At 40.2% G+C, this 21,549-nt stretch overlaps 2 protein-coding genes across 6 annotated transcripts in view; one reads left to right on the top strand and one right to left on the bottom strand.

The window, feature by feature from the left end:
• Positions 1-12,838, top strand: part of GHRL (ghrelin and obestatin prepropeptide) — a 13,674-nt gene extending 836 nt beyond the window's left edge. The window contains exons 2-5 of one of the 3 annotated variants that reach the window (XM_073351240.1): positions 8,663-8,807; positions 9,262-9,372; positions 9,956-10,034; positions 12,663-12,838. In XM_073351240.1, the coding sequence (XP_073207341.1) occupies positions 8,700-8,807; positions 9,262-9,372; positions 9,956-10,034; positions 12,663-12,709 (345 nt within the window). In that variant the 5' untranslated portion in view covers positions 8,663-8,699 and the 3' untranslated portion in view covers positions 12,710-12,838. Of the gene's footprint in view, positions 1-8,662; positions 8,808-9,261; positions 9,373-9,925; positions 10,035-12,662 lie in introns of all 3 variants that reach the window. The other 2 variants (XM_073351237.1, XM_073351239.1) reach the window with 2 other exon arrangements.
• Positions 12,348-21,549, bottom strand: part of TATDN2 (TatD DNase domain containing 2) — a 14,057-nt gene continuing 4,855 nt past the window's right edge. The window contains exons 3-7 of one of the 3 annotated variants that reach the window (XR_012159776.2): positions 18,439-19,350; positions 17,436-17,563; positions 16,024-16,207; positions 14,782-15,050; positions 12,348-12,982 (exon numbers count right to left, since the gene is read on the bottom strand). Coding sequence is in view for 1 of the 3 variants with exons in the window: in XM_073351233.2 (XP_073207334.1) it covers positions 14,910-15,050; positions 16,024-16,207; positions 17,436-17,563; positions 18,439-19,350 (1,365 nt within the window). In the remaining 2 variants the exon portion in view is untranslated. Of the gene's footprint in view, positions 15,051-16,023; positions 16,208-17,435; positions 17,564-18,156; positions 18,330-18,438; positions 19,351-21,549 lie in introns of those variants that run through there. The other 2 variants (XM_073351233.2, XR_012159777.2) reach the window with 2 other exon arrangements.

The raw sequence follows: 21,549 nt of genomic DNA, 5'->3' as shown, positions 1-21,549 counted from the left end.
AACTCAACAACTAAAGCTTGCTCACCTGGCTTTGGTTAAAACCCTAACCCTTTGCTGGAGTGAAGTATATCACACAAGTTTCATTATGGATATTTTCAGATGAAAAAGTTGAGAGCAGTTTTCATACCCTTTCTCCATCACCAAGAGGTGCTGCGCTAGGTCTTTGAGCTGTATTTCTGTTTATAGCGGCCCTCCTTTCTTTACTACTTCCCAATTGCACTGAAAAGACATGGCAGAGAGAGACACTGCACATTTACATAGCTGCGCTGGGGTGTGTAACATTCCTTTTTATAAAAAGAAAAGGAGGACTTGTGGCACCTTAGAGACTAACCAATTTATTAGAGCATAAGCTTTCGTGAGCTACAGCTCACTTCTTCAGATGCATATCGTGGAAACTGCAGCAGGCTTTATATATACACAGAGAATATGAAACAATACCTATTCCCACCCCACTGTCCTGCTGGTAATAGCTTATCTAAAGTGATTTCCAGCACAAATCCAGGTTTTCTCACCCTCCACCCCCCCACACAAATTCACTCTCCTGCTGGTGATAGCCCATCCAAAGTGATAACTCTTTACACAATGTGCATGACAATTAAGCTGGGCTATTTCCTGCATAAATCCAGGTTCTCACATCCCCCCCACCCCCATACACACACAAACTCACTCTCCTGCTGGTAATAGCTCATCCAAACTGACCACTCTTCAAGTTAAAATCCAAGTTAAACCAGAACATCTGGGGGGGGGGGGGGGGGTAGGAAAAAACAAGAGGAAACAGGCTACCTTGCATAATGACTTAGCCACTCCAAGTCTCTATTTAAGCCTAAATTAATAGTATCCAATTTGCAAATGAATTCCAATTCAGCAGTTTCTTGCTGGAGTCTGGATTTGAAGTTTTTTTGTTTTAAGATAGCGACCTTCATGTCTGTGATCGCGTGACCAGAGAGATTGAAGTGTTCTCCGACTGGTTTATGAATGTTATAATTCTTGACATCTGATTTGTGTCCATTTATTCTTTTACGTAGAGACTGTCCAGTTTGACCAATGTACATGGCAGAGGGGCATTGCTGGCACATGATGGCATATATCACATTGGTGGATGTGCAGGTGAACGAGCCTCTGATAGTGTGGCTGATGTTATTAGGCCCTGTGATGGTGTCCCCTGAATAGATATGTGGGCACAGTTGGCAACGGGCTTTGTTGCAAGGATAAGTTCCTGGGTTAGTGGTTCTTACATACCACACAGACTATGCTGACAGCTTATGCCACACGCTCTCAAAGAAACTGCGGAATCACCTGATCAACATCCTCTACAGCAAACAGGGAAAGATTAAGAATGAGCTCTCAAAAATGGATACTCTCATAAAAAACCAACCTTCCACACAAACTTCCTCGTGGCTGGATTTTACTAAAACTAGACAAGCCATTTACAACGCACACTTTGCTTCTCTACAAAAGAAAAAGGACACTAAACTTTCTAAACTACTACATGCTACAAGGGGCCACAGCAATGGTTCCCTCAACCCACCTAGCAATATTGTTAACCTATCCAACTATACTCTCAGCCCAGCAGAAGGAGCTGTTCTATCTCGGGGCCTCTCCTTCTGCCCCTCCACCCCCACGAACATGATACAGTTCTGTGGTGACCTAGAATCCTATTTTCGACGTCTCCGACTCAAGGAATATTTCCAAAATACCTCTGAACAGCATACTAATCCACAGAGGTCTCCCAACCAACACTACAGAAAGAGGGATTCTAGGTGGACTCCTCCTGAAGGTCGAAACAGCAGACTGGACTTCTACATAGAGTGCTTCCGCCGACGTGCACGGGCTGAAATTGTGGAAAAGCAGCATCACTTGCCCCATAACCTCAGCCATGCGGAACGCAATGCCATCCACAGCCTCAGAAACAACTCTGACATCATAATCAAAAAGGCTGACAAAGGAGGTGCTGTTGTCGTCATGAATAGGTCGGAATATGAACAAGAGGCTGCTCGGCAGCTCTCCAACACGAGTTTCTACAAGCCATTACCCTCTGATCCCACTGAGAGTTACCAAAAGCAACTACAGCATTTGCTCAAGAAACTTCCTGAAAAAGCACAAGATCAAATCCGCACAGACACACCCCTGGAACCCCGACCTGGGATATTCTATCTACTACCCAAGATCCATAAACCTGGAAATCCTGGGCGCCCCATCATCTCAGGCATTGGCACCCTGACAGCAGGATTGTCTGGCTATGTAGACTCCCTCCTCAGGCCCTACGCTACCAGCACTCCCAGCTACCTTCGAGACACCACTGACTTCCTGAGGAAACTACAATCCATCGGTGATCTTCCTGATAACACCATCCTGGCCACTATGGATGTAGAAGCCCTCTACACCAACATTCCACACAAAGATGGACTACAAGCCGTCAAGAACACTATCCCCGATAATGTCACGGCTAACCTGGTGGCTGAACTTTGTGACTTTGTCCTTACCCATAACTACTTCACATTTGGGGACAATGTATACCTTCAGATCAGCGGCACTGCTATGGGTACCCGCATGGCCCCACAGTATGCCAACATTTTTATGGCTGATTTAGAACAACGCTTCCTCAGCTCTCGTCCCCTAAAGCCCCTACTCTACTTGCGCTATATTGATGACATCTTCATCATCTGGACCCATGGAAAAGAAGCCCTTGAGGAATTCCACCATGATTTCAACAATTTCCATCCCACCACCAACCTCAGCCTGGTCCAGTCCACACAAGAGATCCACTTCCTGGACACTACAGTGCTAATAAACAATGGTCACATAAACACCACCCTATACCGGAAACCTACTGACCGCTATTCCTACCTGCATGCCTCCAGCTTTCACCCTGACCACACCACACGATCCATCGTCTACAGCCAAGCTCTGCGATACAACCGCATTTGCTCCAACCCCTCAGACAGAGACAAACACCTACAAGATCTCTGTCAAGCTTTCTTACAACTACAATACCCACCTGCAGAAGTAAAGAAACAGATTGATAGAGCCAGAAGAGTTCCCAGAAGTTACCTACTACAGGACAGGCCTAACAAAGAAAATAACAGAACGCCACTAGCCGTCACCTTCAGCCCCCAACTAAAACCCCTCCAACGCATTATTAAGGATCTACAACCTATCCTAAAGGATGACCCAACACTCTCACAAATCTTGGGAGACAGGCCAGTCCTTGCCTACAGACAGCCCCGCAACCTGAAGCAAATACTCACCAACAACCACATACCACACAACAGAACCACTAACCCAGGAACTTATCCTTGCAACAAAGCCCGTTGCCAACTGTGCCCACATATCTATTCAGGGGACACCATCACAGGGCCTAATAACATCAGCCACACTATCAGAGGCTCGTTCACCTGCACATCCACCAATGTGATATATGCCATCATGTGCCAGCAATGCCCCTCTGCCATGTACATTGGTCAAACTGGACAGTCTCTACGTAAAAGAATAAATGGACACAAATCAGATGTCAAGAATTATAACATTCATAAACCAGTCGGAGAACACTTCAATCTCTCTGGTCACGCAATCACAGACATGAAGGTCGCTATCTTAAAACAAAAAAACTTCAAATCCAGACTCCAGCGAGAAACTGCTGAATTGGAATTCATTTGCAAATTGGATACTATTAATTTAGGCTTAAATAGAGACTTGGAGTGGCTAAGTCATTATGCAAGGTAGCCTGTTTCCTCTTGTTTTTTCCTACCCCCCCCCCCCCCAGATGTTCTGGTTTAACTTGGATTTTAACTTGAAGAGTGGTCAGTTTGGATGAGCTATTACCAGCAGGAGAGTGAGTTTGTGTGTGTATGGGGGTGGGGGGGATGTGAGAACCTGGATTTATGCAGGAAATAGCCCAGCTTAATTGTCATGCACATTGTGTAAAGAGTTATCACTTTGGATGGGCTATCACCAGCAGGAGAGTGAATTTGTGTGGGGGGGTGGAGGGTGAGAAAACCTGGATTTGTGCTGGAAATCACTTTAGATAAGCTATTACCAGCAGGACAGTGGGGTGGGAATAGGTATTGTTTCATATTCTCTGTGTATATATAAAGCCTGCTGCAGTTTCCACGATATGCATCTGAAGAAGTGAGCTGTAGCTCACGAAAGCTTATGCTCTAATAAATTGGTTAGTCTCTAAGGTGCCACAAGTCCTCCTTTTCTTTTTGCGAATACAGACTAACACGGCTGTTACTCTGAAACCATTCCTTTTTATGTTTAGCTGCACTGTTGGCATATACAAAGAGAAGAAGCCGAGTTATCTAAGATCAATATTTGCTGGAACATGAGAGATAAAGCCTTTTTAGAAACAGTATAGCAAAGGAGTATTTCCATTTTTAAACTAACACTGACTTATACCCAAAGCTGATGGGAGTGATATTTTTCCTGTACATGATTTTAAAATACCTTCTTCCTTTTTATGTTGTCTGGTTCTCTGCAAAAACACATGCACTCAGTGTCTGTGCTTCACTCCTCAGGTGTTCAAATGGATTTGTTTTTTAGGAAGCAAACCTTTTTATCCCATAGCCATCACTCCATGGCTTTAGATCCTCTACCATCAATCTTTCCCCGCTAGGATTCTCACCTGCTTATTACAAAAGTATTTTAACCTCTCTACCCAAGCCCCTCACCTAATTAGTAAGTTATTCAGGACCCTTGCCATGGACCATGGCTCCTTACCCAATTAGAAGTGAAAATGTACTGGACTATAAAGCTACCCATTGCAAAGTCTCAAACTATTATTTGTGCTGTGGCTGCCACACACAACCTTCATAGCCCTGAATTATCCAAAGCAGAGAGTTTGGCAGAAGAAGTTCCTAAGATCCCACAGGTACAAGCACAGAATGAAAGACCCCACAGGGCACCTCTGATTTTCCAACACCAGGTTTAGAAATGAAAACAAGTTTGCCTTGGTTAATCTTACCATTAGGGGACTTAACAGGCAAGGTGCTTTCTGAGGGAGCTGCTAGGGTCCAGACTGTTTATAGTTTTAAAGGTCACTAGATCTTGAATTGCAAGTACAGGCATTATGTCCCCAACTCAAAGTGTTTAAGACTGTGGTTAAACTTATGAATTGTAGATAAAATTAAGTACCTTTAAGTACTTTGCTTGAATTGGAATTTATGGACCAGATCTTCAAAGGTATTTAGGCACTTAACTCCTATTCCTAAATGCCTTTGAAAATCTGGGACTATATGCCAGGGGTGACCAAATTTACTGACCCTCAAGCCACATGTGCTAACCTTCACAAGTTCAAAAGCTGCAAGACATGTACAACCTGCCCTGCAGGGCAGTGCCTACTGGGGTGTAGGACTTCACTCTGACATTTCCCAGTGGAGCTAAAACCCTGAGACACCCCACCCCCCCATATCTGCAAGACAGAAGCCCTTAGCCCCACCATTCTGTTGCAGGCCAGAAGCCCCAAGCTCCCCTGCCAGTCTGGTAGATGGAGAATTGAGGGCATGGGGTAGGGGGGCCCTTAGCAAGCCACACTTTAACTATGAAAGAGCTGCATGTGGCTCATGAGGTGTGGTTTGGCCACACCTGCTATATACTAACAGCTTCTTATCACATCATCTTTAAAAATACACAATTATGTATAGGTGGGTCCAGTTAGAGATGATCAAAAAATGAGGTTTTGTCAAATGTATTTTTTCCTAAGACAAATGTCATTTGATAAAGTTTATCTATGGAAGACTTCACAACAAAATAAAAAATCCAGCACATGAAAATCAAAATGTTTGAACACAAATAAATGAAATTAAAAATTAAATTATTTTTTTACACTTTTTTCCTGAGGAAGAAGGGGAGGGGAAAAAACTGGTAGTGAGGTGGAAACCTCTCAATCTCCCACCTTCCCCCTCCTGTGGCAGAATGTGAAAAGGACACATTAAAATGAGTTTTGTGACCTTTATTTGTGAAAGTTTGTTTTTGTTTTATATTAAAACCATTACCCATCTTACATATTTTTTGCTGGTGAATTAATTAATGGGGTGATTATTACAAGCAAAACCTAAGTACCTGAGAGAAGTTTTTTAATCAGTCTGTTTAAACTTTTTAGGTTTTAGCCCTATTTAACTCCAGCTTCTGACAAAACACTTGTGAGAAAAGGTCTCCTGGCTTCTCACAGTCAGAGGTTTAGAGACACCCTGAGCATGAGATTGCATCCCTGCCCATCTTGGATAATAGCCCCTGATGGACCAATCCTCTATGAACTTTTCTAGTTCACAGAACCCTGTTTGGAACCCTGTTATTCTTTTAGCCACCACAACATCCCATGACAATGAGTTCCACAGATGGAGCATTGTGTGAGAAAGTATTTCCTCATGTTTGTATTAAACCTGTTGCCTATTAATTTCATCAGGTGACCCCTAGTTTTTGTATTCTGGGAAGGATAAACAGTTCTATTTTTCCATACCATTCATGATTTTACCAACCTCTACAATATTCCCCCTTACTCATCTCTTTTCTAAGCAGAGCAGCCCTAATCTTTTCACTCTCTCTTCATAGGGAAGCCATTCCATATCCCTGATCATCTTTGTTCCCTTTCTCTGAACCTTTTCCAGTTTCAGTATATCTTTTGTGAACGGGAGCGACCAGAACTGGACACAGTATTGAAGGTGTGGGGACACCATGGATTTACAGTGGCATGATGATATTTTCTGCCTTATTTTCTATCCCTTTCCTCATAGTTCCTAACATTGTTAGTGTTTTTGTCCATGGCTGTGCATTTAGTTCAAGTTTTCAGAGAATGATCCACTGTGACTCCAAGATCCCTTTCTTGAGTAGTAACAGCTAAATTAGAACTTGTCATTGGGGAAAAATAATTCCTACTTTATACAATGTATATTACTTTGCATTTATCAATGTTGAATTTCACAATTCATGTCATTGCCCAGTCAGTTTTGTGATATTGCCATGTAACTTTGGCATCAGCTTTGGAACTAACTATCTTGAATAATTTAGCAGCTGCAATTTTGTCACTTCATTGTTCATACCCTTTTCCAGCTTGTTAATGAATACGTAGAACCGCAATGGTCCCAGCAAAGATGCTGTTTCCATTGTGAAAATTGACTATTTAATCCTACCCTTTATTTCCTGTTTTTAAGTAGTTACTGAACCATGAGAGGACCTCCTGTTATCCCACGACTACTTGGTTTCCTTAAGAGCCTTTGGTAAGGGACCTTGTCAAAGGCTTTCTGAAAACCCACCACGGATCAGAATAGTAGTCCAGCTAGTCTAATATCCCATCTCTGGCAGCAGCCAGAATCCTCCAGAAGGCATCTGGGGAATAATCTACCCCCTACACAGGATTCACCTTGATTGCTAGAGGTTAGAGACTGGCTTAAGGTCTGAAGCATGAGATTTACCATCACTTTCAAATTTTTGTCACTAATTATGACAACTCTGTCTATTCTTTATCCCTATAAATATCCAATCCCTTTATCAAATTTAATTAAATTCTGGACCATAATGACTTCCAATGTCAGAGTTCCAGATTAAACAAACATTATTTGAAAAAGTATTTCCTTTTATTGATTTGGAATATCCCACCTTTAAATTTAATTGAATGTCCTCTAGTTCTTGTGTTAGGAGATAGAGCTACAGTTCTAGCTCTGTAGTCTCTACACCATGTGCTTTTATCATATCCCATGTTTCTCCTGAAGAAAGGAGATGAAATCAGTCTTTTCAATTTCTCTTCATGTGAGAGGTTTTACCAGGCCTTGGATTACTATTATTCCTCCTCTCTAAATCCCGTTCCAGTTTTGAAAAAGTAAAAGACACACCCTCCCACCCCAGCTATCGAGGGCTGAAAGCTGCTTCAAGTTTGACCCCTCCAGCAAAACAAAGCAAGGCAACATTTGATAAGGTAGAACACAGCTAAAGACCACCAGCAGGGAATTTTAAAACAAAACATACAGCTCTCAATTTCATTTTCCATTATAGGTCACAAACATAGCTTCTTTATATCTTAAGATACACTCCATTGAACTATACCAGTCCAAATATGCATAAAAGTATTCTTAGGATAATAAAACACTATTTAATCTTTAGGTAAATGGAAAAGTCTTTAAATTAGGCTCTTTTCTTTAAAGAGTCACTACCATATCCCACAGAAAATCTAATGCAGCAACAGATCTATGCATTATTTTCACTTTCTGTTGATTTTGTCACAATGACATGAAAAGAGCGGTTTCCAAGGAATTCCAAATACATGTTGGATTGCATTTGAAAAGGTGTTTTATCACAAAACAAATACTCCAGGCACTATATAAATGCTTAACAGCAGCAGCCATATGATGAACAAGAAATCTCAGGTAGGTAACCTTTGAGACTGCCTTTTTTGTTTTCCTACACACTTCCTCTCCTTCAGTTTTATATTTTTCTACTTGTGGAGGGAAATAAGGTAAGTTTCATACAATTTTATTTCTTATTAAAGTAATAAACTCACCTATAAAAGCAGGATCTCTGTAAGACGACCAACTACCTCATATACATGTACCTTTAGTAAACATTACAAATTTATCTGAAATCAGTTTATGAAAAATTGCAGGTTGAATCTGGACTCAAGGAAATAAAAGTGTCAATAAAAAGCATACTAAGTTGTCCTATCTTTATTAAGTTTTCAGGTTTGATACAGTCTATGCCCAAAGTCACTCATGTTTCTCAGAAGCACTATGCTGGGAATTCTCCTTATCTGCATTCTCTGGACAGAGACTATTATGGCTGGATCTAGTTTTTTAAGCCCTGAATATCAAAACACACAGGTAAAATTTAGGTATATTTTACTCTTCTTCCCTCTTCTTTCAAAACTACTTCTTGAGACAAAATATTTTTTATAATACTCAGAAAAATCTATCAAAATACTGCCTCAACTTAAGAAGGTACAAGTTCTGCCAAAGGAAAGGTTTATCCCAATTCCCAGATGAATAACAAACCAATAGGGCTGCATCCACAGTAGGAAAATTATACAATTCTGCAGTGGTGGCAACAAAGGGGGATGTTGTAGCGTAGACAAGACTTTGATGACTTTACCACTGTTGTCTGCTTACAGCAAGGTAAGAAAACAGCGTAGACAAAAAAACCCTGTCTACGCTACAGCTCCCACCTAATGGAGCTGCCCATATGGTGGATTACGGATTCTAATTTTTCTGCTGTAGACAAGGCCTAATTGTTTGTCTATGGATAGAGTATTTACACTGTGTTTTGGTTACTTTCCAGCAACGAAAGGATCCAAAAAAGCATACAACAAAGTTAAACCGCCGAGCTGCAGAAGGACTTTTGGATGCAGATGCAAGGCAGATAGAAGGAGACAATGAAATAGAAATTAAGGTTTGTATTTTACACTCAGTTTTTAAGAGGGTTAGTTTTGCATATGACCACATAATAAAAAATGAATAGATTGTGATACACAAACGTGGTACAAATCAAAACTACACTGATATCTGATTTGAGAAGCAGTTAGAAAAAGCACTTGAAAATGGTAACCATAGCTAATCTTAAAAAAAATCTAAAGCAGTTTAAAAATTTATTGCAACTGGTCAAACTGCAACCTCCTACTGAAGATTTACTTCCATTTCAAGATACATGTACAATGAAATTTCACTTTGTAGACTTTCTTCAGTAGTCTCACATTTTGCTGTATTTTGTTTACAATAGCTATACACAGGGTAATTGCTGTTTCTCATGTGTATAGTTATTTCAACCACAAGTCAAGTGGGTGCTTAGCAGGAACATGTTTTCCTCGTTTTCACAGACCTCAGCTAACACTGTTCCCATGAATGTAATCAGTCTGCAAAGTCTGTTCACCCAATAGCAGAAAAGAATGGAACTCTCTTTAAGGAAACTGTTAAACTGAGCTCTTCTGGTTTGGTGTTTTCATTAGCTTAATGTTCCCTTTGAAATTGGTGTCAAGATAACAGAAGACCAGTACCAGGAGTATGGACAAGTGCTGGAGAAGATCCTAGAGGACATTCTTGCAGAGGACACTTTAGGTACTTCTCCCTCCCACATCCCAACTCCTCTGTGCGGGACTGGTGGGTGGAGAAGAGTGTTCCAAGAACTTTTGCTGGAAGTAAAGGGTATTGTATAACTTAATATATAAAACATTGGGCCAAGATTTCAAGAGCCACTTTGGGTGTTCAACGTGACACTCTGTAAAGGGACCTGATTTTCAGATTGGGCAAATAGGATCCCTCATTGTTTTATTTGGGAATCCAAAAATAGAAGCAACTAACATCACAGATTACTTCTGAAAATCTCAGGTTTTTTTATGCCTCCCACAAGCCAACATCTTCATCTCTCTGGCAGTGAAAGAGACCAAAACCAGGGTGGATAAAAATCAATGATTTTTTTAAAGATCATTTTTAAAAAAAATATTTAAATAGGTTTTTTCCTCAAAAAGCATTTTATCAAAAAAATGCAATCTAAAGATAGTATTAATTAAGATCCATTATAGCTCAAAGATCTCTCATCATGGAATAGCGATTATAAATTCTAATTCTATAGTATGAGAATATATTCACGTAACGTTTAAGAGTTTTGTAAATGAGTTCCAACAGTTCATGGATTAGGGACCCAATCTTATGCGGTTTCACAGGCTTCTGTATAGATTTAAGTTAATCTTTCTATCTACCCACTGGAACTCAGTATCTTCTAGACTGAGCACTATTATAGATGTTTAGTTTTCCAGTTCTCAAACTGCGGATTTGTGTCTCCAGAGAACAAGCTTAACACTAAAAAATGTTTTAAAATAAATATAGAGGTGAGAAATAACAGACTTCAACTTTGTCACTCTGCAAATTTGTGTACAGAGAGTCAATCCCTTACCTCTCTCTAAAAGTGAAAAGTTTCAAAAAGTTCAATGAATAGAAGATTGTTGGGGGTGGAATAGATCTGGGCAAGGAGAAGAAGTCTAGAGATAAATGTGAGAAGCGAGGGACATATGCTTGTTTTGTTAAAATATGGTATATTCACTGTTGAAGAAAAAAATCCAGAATACTTAACGTTGTTGTTTTAGTTAAATAAAACAATTTAAATGTCTGTCTGGTTATGTTCTCCTAAAACAGCATGGCAAGAAAATCCTCCAAATATTAATGATTAACCTGTTGAATTGGAGATATTTATGAATTAATTGGGAGGTGAACTATCTGCTTCAATTACCTTTGGTAATTGAAATAATCAAACAACCATTCATTTTCTGATATAGCTGTAAAACTAATCTGAAAAGTTTTCCAAATAAATCACTGTTTAAAAATGTATAGTGTGTACCTTCTAAAAATGAAACCTACATCTATCTCTGAGTTGTGAAGAATCTGTATTAAGGTTATAACAACCAGGAAGAATGCACTTTTATGTATAAAACCCATGATTAAATAGAGTCTTCCTGACTAGTGATTTAAATCAAATTCACCCTGACCAAAACTATGCATTAGCAATGGAAAAGCAAACAAAACTCATTTTAATTGTCACAGATACTATTTTGCTGTCTCTCCATTCCACCACATCAAGACCAAGTGTGTCTTATCCTCACCTTCAAGGCCCTGGTGCTTCTCTCTGCTCTTTTATTGTGTTGGCCCTTCACCCTCTCCACTCTGCTAGCAATGCCAGTTTTGATAGTCTGATTGTCCATTCCCGTTAAAGATTTCTTTATGCTTTTTACTGCGTCTCCTTAAGCTTGAACAGATGGATCTGCAAGGCCACTTATTCTGTCTTCTTTCAAATCCCTTCTCAAGCCTCACGTTTTCCAGGGGCAGGTCTTCACTACCCACTGGATAGGCAGGTAGTGATCGATCTATTGGGGATCGATTTATCATGTCTTGTCTAGATGCAATAAATCGATCCCTGAACGTGCTCCCCGTCAACTCCGGAACTCCAGCTTGCGAGAGGCGGAAGCGGAGTCGATGGGGGAGCGGCAGCACTCGACTCGCCGCCATCCTCACAGCCAGGTAAGTCGACCTAGGTAAGCAGACTTCAGCTACGCTATTTGCGTAGCTGAAGTTGCGTATCTTAGGTCGACCGCCCTCTCCCCCGCAGTGTAGACCAGGGCCAAGTCTCTTCAGAGAAGTCAGCCACTATAATTATGTAATAGCAGCAAGTATACATAGAACTGTGTATAGGTCTTCCTCTCCCTCACTTTTCACATGCTGCTTAGTAACACATACAATAAACTTTTCTGACAGGGATTACATCAACAGGACTTTGATCTTGGTTCGGCTTCTGGGAACTACTCTAATATAAATATTAAAAACTAATGGAAAAATTAACACGAGTTACATATCCAGCAAAACAGACAGAGGACAAATAGATACATAGATTTTTGGTTACCTTTTATTCAATACTCAAGAGTACATTCACCTGCAAAAACCCAGAACACCTAATTTGGTCTGTTAAATGAGTAATCAGAGATTTCACCCAATAAAAAAAACAGATGTTATGCATTTCACTCTAATATGATAATATCCTGTTAGAAAGATCTGTATTCTTGTATGTCTGTCAACATCGATTGTTTTGTTTAAACTTTATATGGCAAGGATGTCTAAACCTGTTAATACTACTTAAATAATTCAACAGTAAAAACAAAAAAAAGTAAAAATTAAAATCTCTACCCTCTTCCCTTTCAGAAACCCAAAACTGGCACGAGTTGAAACGTGAAGATGTTACAAACTGATTAGAGTACAACAAAATTCTGCTCATTGGCTTGGATTGCTTTAAATCTTGCTTTACATTGTGCAATGGATGATAATAGCATGTGTTAAAAGACAAATGCATAAAGCTGAACATTTTGCAGTTTTAAAAAGGACATTTTGTTGTGTAACAGGTCTTTGGATGAGGTTGCAAGTAGTATAGATATGGTAGACAGATAGCTGCAAGCAAGGTCAATCACACTGAAGTCTAAATGGTTTTCTTACCTTTCAAAACTATGCGCCTGAAGCTACCTGTTCTGAAAGTGAGGATAAACTGTGTTAGTCTACCATATGCTTCTTGCAGCAGAAAATAAAGCTACTGTTGAAACCGCAGTCATTTGTTTATGGATACTATATACATGTGGCACGAGATGGAAGTTTCAGTCTCCATTATACACCTATGTATATGATAAAGGGATGTGCATATGAAGTTATCTTTTAAGAGCCTAGTTAATTACACAAGTCATATGTTGACATCCATTACAAAGGGCCCTATCCTGCATCCCCTGAAGTAAATGAGAATTCTGCAGTTAATTTCAATAGACACAATATTGTCTCCTTAGTGGTCCTAAAGAGGAAGGGGAGCAGCAAATTATACCCTTTACAACATGAAAGCTTTTAAACTGTTGCTTTGTCAAAAAGATTAGTAAATTCACAAGTGGCAGTTATCCATGAGGGGGGCTGTGGTATAGCCAAACCTACTGAGACATACACTTGTGGTGGAAATACTGGTCAACTTCACATTCAAGTATTTCAGTCTGTTGATTTAAGACAGGCTATGTGCACTTACAATAATATTTGGAGTAATACTGTTAGAAAATTATGTATTTAACAACCTGTGTACAGAACATGAGGCCACAACACCTGCTTGATACTAGCATACACATGTGGCCAATGTACAAAGTGGAAAGGCGTAACTGAACACCTTCACAGTGTCATTTATTAGTTTGGAGGGGTTGCCCGATTATTAGAATGGAACTCTTCCATTTATCAATCTAGATTTCACAGATAACTAAAATCAATCTACAAAAACTTAGCATAGTTCTGTATAAACCGAACAACAATTTAACAGCATCTCTTTCTCAGAGATCTTTATTTACAAATAAGCTTTAAAAAAGTTTCAACTGTAGTTTCAAGGTACATTAAAAGTAACCTATATTACAGAAAAATTAAGTCATTGTCATTTGTCAAATTGCCCTCTGAAAGCAGTTAAACTGGCCTGAAGTAGTTTAAAATTAGACTTATTTTTACAAAAAGCTTATTTTGAGAAGTATATTCACCAAAGTGCTTTGCATTTCTGTCACACAGGCATTTTTCTTCACGATAACACAGTTGGGTCACAACCCCATAGAAGAACCTTCAGGATGGATTTTCACATTCAATTGCATACTACAGGATCTATCAAAAGTGGGATCAGTGGGCTTCTATGTTCATACTCCACTTTGGTTCTCTTAAAACCTCACTGTAGCCAAAAAACACTCATGTCTTTTTGAGGCTATTCAACACTCTGGTAATTTTAACATTTTGCTGAAAAAATTTAAAAGCTTATTTGGCACCTACATGCTGTTTACTTTATCCAAAGAAAGGCACTTGTACACAAACAACACTTAACAATTTTGGGTATGTTTTCATTCTGTGGCATGAGGAAGTCTGTGCACAGTTATGCATCAAATTCTCTGCTCTGATACATACTCTTTTCTGTATAGCCTCAGCAATTAGGTGCTTTAAGAAGCCAAGATCATTGCTCACCTTTTGGGCTCTAAGCTCGAGTAATCTATATCTGCTCAATAATTATAGGCTGTTCACTCTTGAACAGGCTAATACAAATAAAGCTGAATAAAATCCCATAATATTTACCACAGCAGATTCTCTTTGTCTCCACAAGAAAAACCATTTACCCAACAAAGACATCAACACCCTTTCTTGTGGTACGTCACAAGGAGACAATGGACTAGTAGAGAATGAAAAGGAGATGCAAAGGGATATAGATTAAAAGGGAATGTGTAACACTTTTGGGAGGAGTAGGGATGGCAAGTCATGAGCACTTAATACTAACCATCATCTCCAAGTTGGATTGCAGCATAACATTTTGGGGCCACAGAAGACATAATATACTTGAAGGGTTTGTCACCATTTCACAGTAGCTTTCCTGACCTCGCTCTTCTCACATTTGCTAGCACCATCCTATAGATTGTACATGTGGTTGGTGTTCTGCCTTAGAACAGCCAAGGTACGGGAGAGTGGCAGGTCCTTCAGACGGGCAATCTCTCTCACTGTGTGCAGGGCTAATCCTGGGTGAGAATACTGGCATATGCTTTTGGGAACCTGCACAAACATTAATGAAAGGGAAAAGTTAAGAATGGTGTAGGTCACTTCCTCCTGTCTGCAATATACAGAACCAGTCAAGAGTTATCACTTCAAGCCTCTAAATATGATCACTGACATTTTTCAGAAAGTGTCTTTCAACAATAATACTATTTGATGTTCCCAGTGTTTCTTCCATCCCAGAGCTCTTTATAAGGGCAGCAGCCAGCAAACAAACTGCACAACGGGAGAAGGAAACTATTGGCCAGAGACATTGGAGTAAATCTCTCTCCATTCATGCAAAGCAGAAAGGACCTCTGTTTTTCCAAGTCCTGTATGTAGAGAATTAAGTATGTTGACTACAGATGAACAAAGGGATGAGTTGGCCCAGCTAAGATCTGAACCTGTGGTTCTAAACAGTCTATAATTTCAAATCTGAGGCTTAGATCACTGCTACTTTGTAAAGGGAACACCTTACCAGACATATTAGAACTTGCTTCCAGATCCACATGCTTTGAATATTTGAAGCAGAAAACAGACCTACAAATGCAATATTCTAATCCAGGGGTCGGCAACCTTTGGCACACGGCCCATCAGGGTAATCTGCTGGAGGCCACGAGACATTTTGTTTACGTTGACCGTCCACAGGCACGACCGCCCGCACTCCCAGTGGCCGCAGTTTGCCATTCCCAGCCAATGGGAGTTTCAGGCAGCAGCAGCCAGCACGTCCCTTGTTGTTTCCTGCAGCTCCCATTGGCCGGGAATGGCAAACCGCGGCCACTGGGAGCTGTGGGGAGCCATGCCTGCAGATGGTCAATGTAAACAAAACGTCTCGCGGCCTGCCAGCGGATTACCCTGATGGGCCGCATGCCCAAGGGTGCCAACCCATTCTAATCCATTCCTTCTTGCAGATGTCCTATCACACTTCTGACAATGCAACATTAACACCATGGGCAGAAAAGAATGTTTTGAGCATTTCTAGAAACATACTTACCTGCCTAGGAAGGAAATAGGGAGCATCTGTTTCTACAATTATTCTGTTCAAAGGAATTTTTCTTATAGTCTCTCTGGCTTCAAAGGCAGATGAGTAAGTCAGCAGTGCAGTGAATCCCACAGAAAGGTTTGGGAAATGCTCTAGCAATGGCTCAATGACATCGTAACTACCAGTAAAACAATGCCTAAGGGTAAACAGAAAACTTTGGTCATTCTCCAAGGTAACAGTTTTGCAAATTTCTAATAGGAGACAGACTCAGGGATAAGAATTCAAGGATTCAGTTTTCTTGGATTAGCCCAATCCTGTCTAATGTTTCAGTATTTAATGGGGATTGACTCAAAATTGAAGGGGTCAGGAAGGGTGGGATTATTGTAGAAAAGACAGGGAAAAGACTGCACGGATTGGGGCAAGCCGCACAGCAGTCAAAGCAACGAACAGGAGCTAGATGATACTTAACATGGTTGCTGCCACCAGGTAGAATTCTTCAACAATTTAGAATAAAAACATCTGTTAAGATTGTTCATTTAGTTCTGTGTAGCGCGCAATGCGTTCCTACAGATCATGCATCAGCTGGGAACTTCCAATCACATTAAAATGCAATTTAGATATTCCCAGCATTACAATTCTGGTTTCATTCATGATTTTAGAGGTTTGACCTCTTATTAAAAAAAACAAAAAAGTTTTAACAGAAGAGAAGTCTGATCTATTTAAATAAATTACTTGTTTCTGAAGACCTTTTATTTAACTAACAGTAGTAACACTTAAAATTACTAGAACCAACAGAGATTAGAGAAAATGGTTTTGTTTCCCCTGGATTTAGCTACACTGTGTGTAAATACAAGTTTGGGTATAATCAGTTCAATGGTTTCCCCTTTATAGTCAGTTTCCTCTTTTTGTGTAGATCTCTTACATAGTAGTAAGGGGAGGAAACAGATTTTAAAATTAAAAAAAGGATAGGAAAGTGTGATTGTAAGAGTCACAAGTTGGCAGGTAGATTCAGGGAGAGGTGCGAGGTGCAACAGCCAACAGTACTTTTACCTCCATTTTCAAACTGACAATGCCCGTTCCAGACACTAAATGTCCCCTTCAGAATGAGTCAAATTCATAGCTTCAGAACACAACACAGTTATATCAGAACAACTTCTGCTGCATCACTTCCTGTCAATTCCTAAGGCATCCTCAGAATTCTTTTAAGAAGCCATGAAACATTACTGCTGCAGTAAAGCTTCCATAATTTTAAGCACTGACGATCCAGCTACCTCCCTATTTCTTTTTCAATTAAAGCATCACCTGGTCTGAACAGTTCCATATATCTCCTGGTTTGTTATTTTACTAATGTAGGTATAATTTCTGATTTAATTATAGGATATCCAGCAATGAATGATAGAATTTAATTTAGCAAATACAGCTACCTGTGTATCTTGTAGTCTTTAGGCACAAACTTTTTCATGATCCCCAGCAGATCATCATCAGCCTCTCTGCAGTGTATTACCAAGGGTTTCCTTAAGGACACAGCCAGTTGCAGTTGCTTTTCAAATACCTGAATAAAATGTAAAAAAAAAAAAAGAGCACTACCTTAATTTCCACTAGAATTGTTCTAAAAACAAAGGGAATACAATGGGGTGATAGTAAGGGGTGGAAAAATCTATCCCCTAATTTATGCTGATTTCCTGTAAATCCATTCACGTTTTCAGAGGAATTGTTACAAAAGACACCCAGGCACTATGGTGATCGGTGCACTAGCTTTCTACACCAATAAATGTATTCATTTCAGTTTTAGTTACTTGGATCAAACTATCACACACCTATAAGTTTATAAAGTCATATTTTGAAGCACCTTCCAAAATGTGAATAGATATTTTTATTTAACAAATGAGAAAACTGAAGGTGCAGATTTTTCCAAAGTTAAAAAGGAAGTCTGTGACAAAGCTGGAAATGGAGTGGAGTTCTCCTTCCTTTCAGTGTTGTCCATGATGCTTCCCTACAATACTGTATGGTACTTTTGGCCAGCTATCCAGGTATTTGTATTATGCTCATCACTACCATATCAGGATTCTCGCATTCTAAATATACATTTCAGAGGCTGCAAGAAAAAATAACTAGAATACACATTTAATATGCTTTGTAACTTGCCAACATCTCATTTATCCAATATGTCTCCAATTCAAATTTGGAAAACTGTTAGGAGGGAAGACCATAAGAGTATTTGATGAATGATTTATACATCTTCATCTGAAAAGGTCCAATTCACATATCACCCTGAGGGTTCTCTTCTATCCCAAAATGAATATAAAGGTTGTAGAAAGCTAAAGTATGTTGTATACAGAGAAAAGAAAAAAAAAGTTTAGAATCCATAGGTAAACCTGAAAGAAAAGTTCCAATTAGTACCATACAATTAGAAGCTCAGCTCCTTACCTCATGTTGCTTGGAGATATCAGTAGAGCATTTATAAGAGTAGTCTAGACCCATCTCTCCAAATGCAATAGCTTTCGGGTGCCTCAGTGCCTGTAAGAGATTTCTTTCATGGAGGTCTGTGTAGTAACGTGCAAAATGTGGATGACAGCCAAATGCTCCCCAAACCATTTCTTCTTTTAACAAATCCTCCCACAAGAAGTCCTTTAGGGTCCGAGGATCACAGAAGTCAGCTATACAGCCTTGAAATTCTTTGGGAAAGGAGCTATTGTAAACTTTTCTAAACTTTGCAAACGTGCCTCTGAAAGACATCTTGGAATATAGCATGTCCAGGTGGCAATGGGTATCTATGAAACCCTCCTGTAAATGTTTAGGGAGTTCAATAGTTGCTTCCTGCTTTACATATTCAGAAGTAAAAGAATCAGACATCCGTGCTCTAGAGATAATGGGAGCATATGATTCTGCTTCCTTGCTAGACAATTTGCTTTTCTCCTCAGAGATCAGGGAAGACTCAAAAGAATGTGATCTCCAATATTCACCTTCAATTGCAGACTCTAGATCTTTTGATGTATTGGAAGGAGTGCTTGCTGCAAATTCTACAGAAATATCACAAAGATGACTGCTACTTGAGCCACCTAAATAAGAAGTATCCTCACCGGGGTTTGAAAATGAATGATTAGGTGGTTTTGGACTACTTGTCCAGCACTTTGCAAAGTCACCCCATGGGTGACTGTACAGATGAGCAGGGTACGTTACGTAATCAGTTATAACCGGTGAAGTCTCCAAAATAACTGACCTATTGTGATGTGGAACTGAATCCTCCTGGGAGAACCTAGCTAAAGATTCTACATCATCCACATCAGACCAATCACTTCCCACGGAGGGCTCCTTTTCCAGCGTATCTCGCTCTTTGAACTGCAAGTCAAATGGAAACAACATATACAACCGAAACAATCTTAACTTTGTGAACAGTAAATTGTAGGAGTGTCAGAGTTAGATGTTCCACTTTGTAGCCTATTATTTACCAAAACCTGAGCTGTTCCAGTAAGCACATGAAAACCTCAGACTGAGCAAATATACAGGGTTGCTGTCTGAACAAAAGAATTACTGACATGAGACTAAGGCCTTGTCTACACTTAAAAGCTTTACTGCTTTAACTATGCCCATATAGTTAAGTAGCAAAACCCCCTTAATGTGGACCCAATTATACTGGTATAGCTTATTTTTGTTTGGCAAATGAAATAAACTTTACTAATATAACTGTGTCTACACTGGAGGCTTTACCAGCATAATGTCAATTATATAAAAAAACCCAACAGTCACACTCCCAACTGACAATTATCCTGGTAAAACTTTTTAACTATAGAGCAGGCCTAAAAGGAATCCTTCAGATGTCAAGCTCAGAATATGCGGTAAGGCAAGAAAAACTGCTAAGAGAGGGGCTAGTAAGTGGAAGGGCAGAGATCTGTACTAACTGTAGCTCACAGACATCAGAGCTGTAAAAGATTAGGTCACCTGGACAGGATGAACAAGCTACTGTAGGATTGTTCCATACAGAACATTACACCTTAAATTTGACCTAGGTGAAATTGTCACTCTTTTCTCAGGCAATCCAGGATGACCTAACAGATCACCTCCATCTCTAACGTCTATGATTTGGTTTCTTTTATAAAGAAGGAAAGACTGGAAGGAGAATCTGATTGGAATACAGAATTGTGTGGTAACCACAAAGAAAAGTGCATTGCTTCAGATGTATGCAACAAGTGCCTATCCTATTCTCTAGATCGGGGTAGTCTGTTTTTTTTTGTCAAGGTCCAAATTTCATGGTCAAGGTATAGTTAAAGCCTGGACTCCAGAGAAACATTTTTCACACTGCAAGTGCCCCTGTTCAACAAGCACAAACAATGCTGTGTAATATATACAGTGCTTATTGCAGGGGTAGTCAATAGGCAGACCGCATGCCAAATACAGACCGCCAGAGGTTTTTCAGTGGATCATGAAATTCTGGGGGATCCATGGGCAGTTACTGCAGGGGAGAGGAGGCCTAGTGCAGGTAGAGTGACTGGCCATGTGCTGGCAAGCTTGGGGGAGCTGGCGCCCAGGACTGACGGGTAACTCAGGGTTGCAGGTGTCCCCCAACCTTCCCTAAATGGAGCCCTCGCAGGTGCCTGGGGCTGGTAGTGGGAGTCCCAGTGCACCTGGCAGGGGCTCGATTGGCTGGGGGGAGAGGGGAGAATGGGACACCTACACCTCCCCTAGTTATGAGTCAGCCCCATGCACCAGCTCCCCCAAGCCCACCAGCATGCAGCCAGTCACTAGACCCCCACCCGTTGCACTAACTGCCCCCAGCCCCAGAGTTTCGTGGTCTGGACAAAAGCCTCTGGTGGTCTGGATTTGGCATGCGGTCCGCCTATTGACTACCCCTGCAGTAAGCACTGTGTATATTAACCCACCTCCACAGAAGTCTCACTAATAAATACCCTCGGACCCTCAGCCTACTACCCCTTCAAATGCCTAGGACAGAAAGTGAGCCTCAAAGTTCCTTAAAAGGTTAATAACCCAGGTTTTAGCAGAAAAGTGGATTCCAAAGTCTCTCCCCATCACAGAAAGCTCTACGTTAAGAGTTCAGAAGTGACTACAAGAAACAACATTTCATTCTAATTTACTGTAGTCAAAATATACAAAAACAGTAGTTAGCTCTTATATAGTGCTTTTTCATCACTAGATCTCAAATGTTTTACAAAGGAGGCAAGTATCATTATCCCAATTTTACAGATGAGGAAATGGAGGCTCAGAGAGGTAAAGTGATTTGCTAGAAATCACCCAAATCTGGCACTAGCCAGCTGGGATTAGAAATGAAGTCTTCTGAGTCCCAGTCCAGTGTTCTATCCACGAGGCAACACTGATTCCCAGTCAGAAAAAGAATGTATCAAATCTCATTCTTCTCTGATTTCTGCAGAGATCCATCTCATATGGCATGTATAATAAGTATCCCTTATGCACCCTATAGAACAAAGCAAAGGATGCTAAATCTGATTTATATTAGAGTAATCATGCACAGGAACACATTTTGATTGTATCCTTAAATATTTTTTGAAGGGAAGGGGTACAGTA

Source organism: Lepidochelys kempii, chromosome 7 (genome assembly GCF_965140285.1).
Source record: "Lepidochelys kempii isolate rLepKem1 chromosome 7, rLepKem1.hap1, whole genome shotgun sequence".
Taxonomy (NCBI): Eukaryota; Metazoa; Chordata; order Testudines; family Cheloniidae; genus Lepidochelys; species Lepidochelys kempii.
Note: the sequence above shows the minus strand (reverse complement) of the source record. Positions and strands in the feature narration are given on the sequence as shown.